At 44.0% G+C, this 12,296-nt stretch overlaps 1 protein-coding gene across 9 annotated transcripts in view; it reads left to right on the top strand.

Moving 5' to 3' along the window:
- Positions 1-12,296, top strand: part of MAP4K4 (mitogen-activated protein kinase kinase kinase kinase 4) — a gene marked incomplete at its 3' end in the record, with an annotated part of 148,434 nt that overhangs the window by 54,685 nt on the left and 81,453 nt on the right. For all 9 annotated transcript variants that reach the window (XM_079543609.1, XM_079543604.1, XM_079543606.1 and 6 more), the window contains exon 3: positions 10,025-10,081. In XM_079543609.1, the coding sequence (XP_079399735.1) occupies positions 10,025-10,081 (57 nt within the window). The remainder of the gene's footprint in view (positions 1-10,024; positions 10,082-12,296) is intronic.

The following is a 12,296-nucleotide window of genomic DNA, read 5'->3' as shown; positions in this document are numbered from 1 at the left end:
ATTTAGGTCATGGCTGTAGCTTTTGGTCAGACTTACCTGATCGTTTACCATGACTGTTTTCCAGATTCAAATAGTGATTTGTATAAATGGTAGGTAGCTTTCATGGCAGCAAACTGCAGGCGTTCCTCTCTCAATCGGCTTGCATACTTCCTAGGGCAGTGTGATAGCACAAATACCTTAAAGCAAGTGGATGGCTCCTGCTTTTTTTTTTCTTTTTTCTTTTCTTTATTATTATTTTTTAAATTTCTTTTTCCCTTTCCCACTCCTTTCTAGTGAGGTTGGAAGTAGTGGTAAGTAATGGTAAAAGATTGTGTGTTCAAATCTGTGAACACAGATGCCCTAACTGCCACTGAAGTAGACTTTTGTGGCTACATTCTGAGTGTAATTAATGATTTTTTTTTTCACCAATGAGTCCCAAACCAGATGTTGTTCTCTCTTCTGGAGGTTTCTTGGTTGTTCCTGGTCTGTGTGCATCTCTAAGCTGCACTGGCAGAGGTCATTTTGCAAAGACCCAAGTGGCAGGAGATGGTGTGAGGCTCTCAGCTATGCTGAGAGTCAGATGTGGCTGAGTGCATCCCTTGCATCATCAGCAGGCATGCTCTTGGAAACATCAGGGTATGGGCAGATACGTGAGAACTTTCACAATTACTTCTTTGGAAAACACCCAGCTGAGTACGGAAACTTTGGGTGTGTAGGGGACTCCTGAGACAGTCTGGAGCAATTTGATTGTTTTGCTGGGACTGGAACTGCAGTCTGAAATGGTTTGGGGCTCCTGTTTTTCTTACCTGTATTTACTGGAGATGAGCCAGTCAGTGATCAGTTTGCTGTGGGCTTAGGGGGGGCCGCCCATTCCTTGCTTCTTCAGGTTGTGCATCCAAGACAAGGCTTCACAAATGGTAACGCCAGGATGGGCTGCTCAACTGTAATTGATCACAGCTGATTACAAAACGTGTTGATTGGCCTCCACGGTTCAGTTCTGGTACTCACAGCTTTTTTGTAGTCTGGAGCAATACTGTGTTGTCTTATTTGTTCCAGTTTGCAAAATGGTTTGCAACCAAAATGTTGGCCTTTCTGAATAACAATTTTTGTATTACATCTAATGACAGTTCTGCTCCAGATTAGCAACTTGTGGTCTGCAGGAACAGATGGTTTTGGGTCATGAGATGAATACCACTTTTGTGCAGTGTCATGAGAAAAGATTTTGTTTTTCCAAGTGCAATTGTTATTAGGCTAAGAAAATCTGCAACTTGTGTGCTATCTACAGTTACAGAAGGTGACTGCCGTTTGTGGCTAAAATCTCACAAATCCTTTTGCACTGGGCAAAACTTTTGCTTAATCTGCATGATATTTGTACCACAAGTGCATAGTGCACTGTGAGGGGTGGTCGGGGATCAGTTTTGGAGGAAGTAGCACCTTGTGCCTGTTTACATGCCCTCCTGAGGAATTTCTTTTCCTTTTTGTTTGCCACAGCTTGGTCTGCTAAGGCCCATGCAGTGTTATTTCAGAGCATTGAACATGTTTTGACTAGTTTTTTGCAAGGCACTTGGTGTGTTCTTGAGCACTTGGTAAAAAGTAATAATTGGAGAATGCGCAGGCTCCATTTACTTAATGAATACTGTTCTCATCCGTGGATTAACCTGTAAGCTGAATATGTTGCATAATGGCTTTTCTGTTGAGTGGCCCTTTCAAATAATAAACACAGTGGCCACAGGCTTTGGGAATGCAACTTAAATACTACTCAGGTAGCAACCAAGAGGAAATTGTGTTCCTGTTGATCGTTCCCTCCACTCTCCCTTCTTCACTGGATAAATAAATAATAGGATCAGAGTCTTTCTGAGGTTGAGGTTTTATTGTTTCCAAGTCTGGTAAAGAAAGGATTGTTAGTATAGGCTGGAGTTTCTGAGTCAGGCTTGAGTGCTGACAAAGCAGAAATAGTTTGAGGCCTGAGAATACTGTGCGAGTATTAGAAAATAGTTCATGGGACAGAAAGCTGTTTACAGATCGCTCTGGCTACCTGCCAGTTTCTCAAGGACAAGGTGTTTTTTTGCTTTAGAATCACAGATGTACTTGGCAGGGTATCAGAAAATTAATAAAAAAGAATAATTCTGGAAAGAGCCTTACAGTGTAAGTCCTTGTTTAATTAAAATACATATGGCTTTAGGCTAAATGCATGTTTTGCATCTTGCAAACAAGTAGGGAAAATATTTCTTAATTTGCTCATACATAAGGGTCACAGTATAAAGCACAGTCTTGAGTCTGTGTGGCTTCTACTCTGGCTGGTGTGGTGTTCTACAAGAAAGCCTCCTTTTGTGCTTCCCCAGCTATCTTGTGCCTTGGAAACTGCACTTCAGCTCCAGCATTTGCTGCCTGGTGAATTATGTCTCCCTGCTCCATTAAGGCTAGGAGATGTGACTAACAGGAAGTGGCACTGATCAGGTTTGTAACGACTGGTTGAAAACGAAGGAGATACCAGCTGAAGTCTGCCTCCAGTATAAAATGCAGGAAGTCCTAACATAGTTTCTAGCCCTTCTTTATTGTGCCTTGTGGCAGTGGTGGAGTATTGACACTTGGACTGGAATTTCATTGTACATATGTATTTTATATATTTAAGACTTCATTAACTTTTCCCCTTTAACGCTAATGTTCTGGAATTTTTTAAAGGTCGTGGATGCGATTCTATTTTATTTCAGCTGTGTTGAAATAGACCTCGTTACGCAGTCTTAACTTGCCTGCTCTGTTTGGCCGTACTGTTCCGCTGGGTGGTATAAATGAAAATAGTTCTCCTTTCCCTTGCCCCTCTTTAACGTTAAACTGGAAAATTATAGGTTCAAATCCAATCCGTAAAGAGTGTTTGCAACATCTTACGCGCAGGGGGGCAGAGGCCTCTTGGTGGAGATACTGGATACAGTGGTATGGTGGGCTCCTCCTTGTTGAGCAGGCTGAACAAGCAGTAGCAAAGCCATAGTAAAAATAGAAATCAACAGGTAGAGCCAATCTTTCTCCCCTTCTCACCTCTTCTTTTTTCTTTTCTTTTTGCCTTCATCGTGAGGTTTTGTACCTCCTGAAATAATCCCACGAAAGAGCCAAAGAGAAGGAGATTCTTGGGGCCGTTTCTCTTGTACCTAATCGTAGGTGGGACCAAATAGTAAGCCCTGAAAAAGACAAGTAAATGTTTGCATACCTGCATTGGTGCTGCTTGGGAGCACTGTCTGGGAGGCTGTCACCTCCTGCAGCACCGCCCGAGGGGCTCCCTGTGCAGCTTCTCCATCGTGGTGCGCTGGGAGAATCAGGCCCAGGCCTGTCAAGCTCAGCACGGGGCCTCAGTCACAAGGTGTAAATTGCTCCCTTGGGTCAGAAAGCTCAGATTTGCCCGTCCAGCAGCGGCGAGTTAAATGTCAATATGAATTCATTTTAAAAACAAACAAAGAGAAGAGGCCTCGGGCTCTTCTCGTTCAGGCTTATTCTACCGTCTCCCTGGAGAAGCGACTGGGAGGCTCTGCCTTCTGTCTGCCCGTCTCTCAGCTGTGAAGGTGTCTGCCTTGTTCTGAAGCTTCCTTGCCCACATGGGGACCCTGTCCCTTGGGACAGAAGCATCTTGTGGTGGGCTGCTTGCTATGGGCAGCATTCCTGTGGGGTGGCACCTGGACCTCCGGTCATCCTAACAGTGTGACCAGCTCCAGCCCAGCTGTGGGGTGTTTGGTGGTGAAATAGGTTGGCTGAGTGCAAAATGAAAGTGCGTGTGCATCTGTAGCCCTCATCTGTATCTACATGCATGTGTTTTGATATCAGTTGTTCTCTTCATGTTCCTGCTTACAGGCTTGTTTTCAGCTGTGCTTACTAGAAATAAGTTGTTCGGCGCGGAAGAGGCTGTTGCAGGGAGGTCAGGAAAGACAGATCAGAGTTCGAAGGGGTGATTTAGTGAATGCTAAAGCCTTAAAGTGAGGTGAAGAACTGTTTTGAGTGAGAGCTGGAAGCAGCAGCTTTTAGCTGATGTTTCCAGAGGAAGCCAGAGGTGCTCTGAGCCAACTGTGTCTGTGCGGGAGGTATTCCTCTGCTCCGTATTTTCATTCTTCTCTTTGTTTTAGAGAGTTTCAGTTTTCTTTCTTTCTTTCTTTGTTTTGTTGGTGTGTTTTGATATTGACCCAACTAAGTTACTGAGCTACATTTGAAAATAAGGAATAATAAGGTTAGAAGCAGAAAAACAGATGGCAGTTCTTTTTTCAGAGAGGATGGGGGGAGGGGACTCCCTTGTGAGAGAGAGAAAAGGGGTGATGGCGTGTTTGGTGGAGGTTGCTGAATCCAGGCATAACCTTGTGGTGGCTGGGAGGAGGGAATGCAAGACTGCTCTTAAAGAGGGTGTTTTCCAGGCTGGGGCCTGAAGTGGGCTAACTCAAGTGTTTATTCGCCTATTGCCCAGTCAGTAAGTGTGTGAGTGGCCAAGAACCGAAGTGGGCATAAGTGTCAGCCTTGGGCACATGATAGAGTGTTTTGAGGTGGCCCTTTGGGCAGGGTCCTGGGATGCATTGTGACTCTGAGCTCTGCCACTGACCTGCTGTGATCCTGGGAAAGTCAGAGGATGGCTCTCTGCCATGCTTTTCCCACCATCCGTTCTCTTCTTTTCTTTCCTTTTTGCCTATTTAGGCAATGAGCTGTTGGGAGAAGGAAGTGTCTGTGGTAATGTACATCCAGCATCTTTGGGGGTGGGAAAGCTACCACAAAAGTAGTAATTGAAGTAAAAAGTGCATTGGGCTCTCTCTTTTTTTTTTTTTTTTTTTTTTTTTTTTTTTCCCCCTGCTTCATAGTGTTGCACTTTTTTCCTCTACTGCTGGAAGTACAGAACTGATAGTAACTGTGTCTTTCATACTTTACAGAATGCAGTACTATGCATGAGTAAATTGTCATTATTATTTCTTCAACAGACTGCTAGGGAGCCTGTGGATATCTAAAGAGGGATAGAGGGGTGGTGTTTTCTATTTTGCTTTCCAGGCATTTGATGTCAAGTGCTAGACAGAGGGAAAACACGGAATCTTGTCCCGTCTTTTGACTTGAACAGTAGGAGTCTTTAATAGCTTCTGGTTGGTTTGGGCTTAATAGTCATCTTAACAGGAAAAAGGAACATTGATTTTGGCCTTTTCTTAACTCTTCTGCATTTCTGCAGTGATGTGCCAGGCCTTTGTACTGAGGTTGTTTGCTGATTTTCATCGTAGAAGGAGCTTCTATGCCAGACAAACTTTATCTCTTTTTCACAGATTTATCTCCATAGCTGGAGCCTGTAATTATTTAGGTTGCAAAAGGCTTTATCAGAACAGCATTAGTTTGGCTACAAAAGCAATGAGGTAGGCTTCTTGCTTAATAATGTTTTATTTTTATTTATTTATTTCTTAACTGAGGAGTTTTCTTTTTCTTTTTGCTTTGTTCTGTTCTATCTTTTTCCCTATTAAAATGCATACTCTGTGTTCTCTGCAAGCCCCGCTCTCACTGTTTTTTCACAGGGTAGATCTGGTCGTTTTTTGGGAGTGGGAAGAAATGCCTCATGGAGCCTGGGTGTTCACAGCACTGAGTTGGTTGCTGTGAAACTGCCTGTGCTGGCGAGTGACAAAAAGAGCTGGTTGTAAACATGTGTTGGAACAACACGGTATCATTTACTGCACCAGGGTGTGCAACCTAATAGCAGAGCATTGCTCCATGGCCTATTGCCTCAGGCTGGTAGGAGCTTAGAGTCAACCAAGTGAGAAACAAATTGAAAAGTTAATTTTGGCATGGGGGCATTGTACTGAGAGGTGGTGGAGCAGTACGTTTTTACTTGCTAACATGTTTAAATCTGGCCTGCTGCTTATGCATGCATCATAGCAACTGAAATGTGAATTAGTAGGGTTTTTTTCATCTTGCTTGCTCATCTCTTCTTAATTGTCAGCACAGAATAATGAGAGGCTAGGAAGGTTTTCCAAAGACTGTGTAGTGCACAGGATAATGCAAGTTTGCTAGTTATGAGTTCCACGTGCTGTTTTCCTTCCTGAATTTGTGATGTTGCTCCATATTCTTCTTTCATGCCATTCAGCTGGGGAGCAGATTTCCAGGAACAGTCCCCCAAAAGGCACATTAATACTCAGGCAAGAGGTTGTGTTAATAGGAGAATTGCATTGCTGTGGAATATGTGTCTTGGTTAACTAGAGGGGAGAGCCAGTAAATGAACAGATAGCGTTTCCTTTGCATTTCATTTGCATAGTTCTTTGATAACATTAAGACATCTGAGAGGAAAAAAAACCCACCCATAACAGCACATTACACTACTTCCCTTTGAACCTTTCCCAAACAATACAGTAATAATGTGTGGAGGCAAGAAGTAGGTGTATTAACTGACTTGGAGAGCGTGGGTAGGCTTGGAATTCATAATGTTCTGCAGATCCTGGCAGTCGACCAAGGATTCCCCTTGTCCCCTCTGCTTTTCAACATGCAGAAAGCCCAGTGAGACGAGAAATAAACAGCACATTGCTATCAAATGTGGCTGGGAACATGCATGGATCCAGTCTAACATCCAGTTAAATGTTGCGCTGCTGATGAGAAGAGCTCTGTTTCAAAATCTCCTGTACGTAATGAAAATCCTGTCACCCCCATGAGAAGACACAGGACAAGGTTTGGGGTCAGTAAACTCAGCTCCATTGACTCGCTCATCCTAGCTCTGTGTTTGCCCAACAGATCATTTATAAATAGAAGGGAGCAGTAGTTGTTGTAAAAATATCCTTACATTCCTTCCTCAGGAGGATAAGCAAGTGCTTTATTATGAATAGATGGAAGGAAAGAGGGAAGGGACTGAGGGGAGGGTGTGTTTTAAAAACAAAGCAAAAAAGAAAACAGCAAGGAGTTTGGGAATTCTGGCTATTAAACTTCCTAAGATGGCCTGAATGAAGGGGACGCATCAGTATGCTCTTGGCTGTGAGGGTGGTGGCCAGCTCAGCTGGCAGTGCCAACACAGAATGGTTTGGATTGGAAGAGATCTCAAAGATCAGTCGCCTCTGTCATGAGGCAGGGTTGCCAACCACATTTGCCCTCGTCCCCATGGAGGGGTATGTAGATCCAGGTTGCTCCAGGGCCAGGGCCGCGCAGCACAAAATGGTGTCCTGCTGGCAGATGGGCTGGCTGCATCACTGAGATGATGCACGGCTGGGCCCTGGTGCTTGCCACCTCTGTGATGTGCTTGGGGGGTGGCATTGAGTAAGTTCTAACCCCTGGAGATGGAGTCTTGAGGGTGTCTCCTCTTTGGCGCACTCAGCCAATTAACAATTTATTTATTGTTTTTGTTATTAATGTAGACAGAGTTTTCCAAAGTGAAAGCCAGCTATGAATGTCAGAATACTGGCTTCCAAACCAGGCTTACTTAGCCATTTTATCTTGCAAGCATAATTGTACCAGCATGCTAATAGTTTGACGAGTCTGTTCTTGAGCAGAGCTGTTGAGCGGATAAACAAACAAACAAAAGCTCTTCTCCTGCTTATATGCTGTGCCTGTGATGTTTTTTTTTCCTCTCTCTCTAAAAATGTTTTTAATAAAAAGAATCTGACTTGAAAATGTCTTCTCACTTATAAATCAATTTGTTATGCTCTCCTCCCCCCTCCCCCAAATTTATGTTGTGGTTGCTTAGAGTATGAACGCTCCATACATTGTGAAAAGGATATACGGAGTAATTTTTAACGATGTTCTGAAATGACCAGGCTTTAAATTTGGCCTGGGATACTGAGAAGCCCACGTTTCCCACAGTCTGCAATTCCCCTGTTTTCCAGTCCCTCAGGAGGCCGTGGGGAGGCTTTTCCCCTCCCTGCTGCAGAGGCAGTGAAGTGAAGCACAAGTGATGGCCACGCTCTGGGTTCACTCTCAAGGAGTGGAGGCACTGGTGGGATGCTAGGAGGCTGGGAGAGGGACGGTGTGGTTGGGGCATGGCCCATCAGAGTTGAGCAGCCTTGCAGGGAGGAATGTTGTCTGGAGAAAGCTGGGAAGCTGAGCCTTGGGAGGTTTCAGGCTCCTGTCTGGAAATAGTAAGCCCAGCAGTAATTCATAGGTTTAAAATGACAAATAAAGCAAACTTTTTTTTTCCTCATAAAATAAACGGCACCCTGGGGATTTCATGCTCCTTCCTTCTTCTTGTATGCCACTTTTGCAGTCTGGCAAACCATGTTTCACTGTTTTCTTTTAAAGTTTCCTTTTCCTTAGTCCTTCTCAGAGATGTCCTTGTTCCTCTCTTAACTTTAACGTGTTCTTTTTGTATCTCAAACTGTGCTTGCCTGTATCCTTGGCCCTTTTATTTCTCTGCACAGAGTAGCGGAGAACAAGGGCAGAGCTGAGAGAGGAGGCATCTTTCCAGCTCATTGTAAGGCATTTTCCCCTCATTCCTTGGCAGCATGGTAAATCTCAACAAGACCACCACAGCTTTTGTCATTAGGCAGAGGTCCAGGGTGGGATGTTGGAGTTGGAGATCCCCAAGGCTTGCTGAAAGCCTCAAGAAGTAGCGGGGTCAAAGTGAGGTCAGTCTTGGCCATTGCACATATGTTATAACCCTAATTTTGTTTCAAAATCCAACCTAGCTTTGAGACCAAACTGTACAAAGAAATGCATGTAATAACGAGACTTTACAGAGCAGGCAGAATCTCGAGTACAGTAATTTATTTATAGAAAACACGTGAATTGGTTAATGAGGGGAGAGTGCAGCACAATGCAAGTTGTAAAAGAAGCTGGAGGCTGTGAATTCTGCAGCATTTCGTCTGAGTTCTTTGTCATGCAACAGAAGTAGCTGGACATTACCTCTGCAGAGGGCATGGCAAAGAATGAAGGGGCTGAGATTTCTCCAAAGGGACTGGTGGTTTGCTGTGCTGTCCTTCTGGGGTGCCAGTCTTGAATATGTAAAGCAGTGCTGGATTGTTGAGCTGGACATCCTCGAACAGACTCAGTGTTATGTGAAGGGCTGGAACCATCGCTAGATGCTTGCTAGAGGAAAAAAAAAAGGAATAGTTAATTGGTATGGCTCCAGTCTCTGCAAAAATGTACTAGAAAAAAATATTTTTTGTCACAAGTCAGCTGTGCTGAGTTGCAGCTCAGCGGAGCTGGAAAGGGGCTGTTGTGCTCCTGTCTCCCCTCCGCGTGGACTGCCCTGTGCCAGCTCTGGCTCTGCTCTGCTTGCAGAGCAAGCCCGTTTAATTTCCTGATCTGCATCCCTCCTCCTCCCTGCCCCGCAGTTTGCTTTTTCTGTGTTAACTTTCTGCCATTTTAGTGATCTAAATCAGCTTATCATATGATCTGATGAGTGCCAGAATGAGCTCGATGCTCATGGGAGAAATATGTGACAGGAGGAGGGAGGGAGGCAGGGGAAAGAGCTCCCCCCTGCAGTAGCTGGGATCTATTAATTCAGCTCAAGCAGAACAGTAAGGGTACTAACCGTACCCTTATGGTGGTGTAGCTGAAGGGAGACATCCTCTTCATCATCAAGAGACAAACGAAGAGAGCTCTGCAGGTCTGATAGATCACTTGAAGAAACTCCACCATTTTTTGTTTTTACTTTTACTTAACAGTGAAGACCAAAGCAGAGACAAATGTACTTTTTTAACTCACCCAGCTTGTTTGCATTTACCCAGTAGAATACAACCCAGGCTATTCTAATTAGGCATGAATGCTTACAAATAAAATATGTGGTATATGGAGTTTAACATTATAATGCATTAATAAATGATCCATACTTACTATGAGCTTTGCTGAGATAGAAAGAAAAGCGAATGCAATGTCTGTGCTTAATCTTAATGATCATCCTCTTAATGTGGAGATAAAGAATGGGTCCTAAGATTTCTGTAAGAACATTTAAAAAGGAATCTCTCTTCTTTAGCTATCTAGTGTATTTGTTGCTTTTCACGTGAAATAGCAGAAGAGAAGAGTCCAGCACAGCTGGGCAAAACCCAGCAGCTGGAGCTCTCCAAATGCTTTGCTCTGTGTGTGCTCAAGGGATTGGTGAAATGCTGGTGCTGATGCTTCTCTCTCTTTTCAGGGTCGACATGTCAAAACCGGCCAGTTGGCAGCCATCAAAGTCATGGACGTTACTGAGGTGAGTAGAGAAACATTCTGCTTGGTTAGTAATGTGAGTAAAATTCAACAGCAAGAGATGGCATGCGGTTTAGCTCAGGTTTATGTGGAAGGGAATGGTCCTTGCAAGTGAACGTTTGCTTTCTGTTTGCAGGGCCTGACCTCTTGAGTCCGTCTGCCCATTATGAGATTTGTGTGTGCTTGTGTGCAGGGGCCTCTGGCCTTTCACAAATTGCCGTGGCTGCTCCTAGGAGCACGTGTAGCACTCCCTTATCTGAAACTTCTCAGAAGAGGGGAGGAAAGGCACATTCCCCACTTCCCACTTATTTTCTTTTAAATGTAGCATCTTGCGTCTGCTGTACCAAAAAAGAAGGTGAGGAGGCTGCTTGACAGTAGTTTCCCTGGTACATTTGCAGCCTAAAAAGGGCGTACATTTATTCAGAGGAAATGGGTCCAATAAAGTTCCCAGAAGCCTGAAAGCAGAAACATCTGCAGGAACGATGAGCAGATTGCTGGCAGAATTCAGCAGTGTAAAGTAGTAGTTGTAACTGACCCAAGGGGATTTACTGTGGAGCTTTAGATGAGAAAGACGGGAAATTAACCCAGCCACAGAAATAAAAAATATACATCCATGCTTGAATCCGTAGCTGTCATGTAGCTTATGCTGTTCAAAAAGCAATCAATTTAAATTAAGACTTCAAAACAGACCAGAAAAAGCAAGAGTTTTCCCTGTTGATTCCAGTTGTGTTTTACCAAGCTACATCCTCAGCGATGGCTTGAGATTTAAAATTGCTCCTTTTGTGCAATATCCACAATGCCTGATTGACACTGCACTTTTTGAAGCTCATCCTGAAATCAAGCATCTAAATTTTCTAAACTCCTCAGTCTTACATAGGCATTAGGGAAAAAATTAGGTTAATGTGCATACACTGCATAGAGCAGGGGTCTTTGGCAAGCTGGTTGTATTAAGCAAAAAACTCTTACAAGGGTATAGCTGCAAAATATTTTCTATTTTGATAGTTTGTGCATGGGCCCCAGCAGGTCAAAATGGACTTGGACAGAAGCTGCCTGGCAAGTGGCTGAGGTGTGATGGGTGACCAGGCTGGATAGAGAGGAAAACAAGAAGGCAGGGATGGGTCAACTGATAGTACTTTAGTCCTATCTCTCGATCTCCCTGTGATCGATGAGCAGTATGACTGCTGATCTCTAATTGAAGCTGTTGTGTCTGCCAAGAGCTAGACATTCTTGCTTTGTAAGATGGCCTGATAAAAATTGATGTTCAACTGGAAATTTTCAAAGGCTGCCTTCTCGAGAGGCAGCGCTATTTTTCTGCAGTTAACATGTAGACAAAACAGAGAAGGATGAAGGTGCGTTGACATAAAGCGAATGCTCTTTGCTCAGCAAATGTTTCCATTTGTGCAGCACTCTGAAGTAGGGCAGCTTGCTGGACTGTAGCAGCGAAGGTTTCTTCCATAACAGTAACTCTGGCTGTATTGCACACTCCCTCTGTTTTTAATAGCGTATATTAATCACTAACAGTTGTAATGGAGAGGTTGCACAGCAAAAGGCAAGCAATTGAAAAATGCTGTGTATAGAGTGGCTGAGCTCATGTTGCAGGAGATGGCTTATGTTTTGAAACTTTCTGCAATATTTGGCTGGTTTTGAAAGTTGTATATTGGCACTATCTTCTACCTCATAAGCTCATTCTTTTTTAGGGATGCATGGCAGTCAGAGGGAGGATTGGGAGATGTTAGCCCCACGCAGTGTAGAAGTGTCGTTACTTCTACAAGTGGAGCTCATGTGTTTTTACTTCAAAGTAATGAGCCTGTGGAGGCCAAAAATGTGGTGTAAATTCTTCCAAGTCATGCTAAGTCAACTCTACTTTTTAACACCAGGCATGGATGATATTCCCATAGGATATTCCTGTCTGCTCCTGCTGCCATCAGCACTTGGCTCCCTGTCTGCATCTCCGTATTTGTGCTGGCACTAAGGCCTAAGGGCCAGGTGGTGACCTGGATCAGCGAGCAGGCCACTATTCCACTAAAAATTCACTCACTTTTTTCTTCCTGATGGTTATTTATAACCTATATGAGTTTGCTGCTCTAGTTTAGCACGTAGTCTTCACTACGATGAATGTGGCATGAGATTGGGAAAGAGCCACTGATGGTCATGGATGAGAAGGGGAGGAAAGAGCTCAGATTGGTGTTGTTGCCAAAGATGGCCTTGCCATCCAGGTA

This window comes from Tetrao urogallus, assembly GCF_951394365.1.
Source record: "Tetrao urogallus genome assembly, chromosome: 1".
Classification (NCBI taxonomy): domain Eukaryota; kingdom Metazoa; phylum Chordata; class Aves; order Galliformes; family Phasianidae; genus Tetrao; species Tetrao urogallus.
Note: the sequence above shows the minus strand (reverse complement) of the source record. Positions and strands in the feature narration are given on the sequence as shown.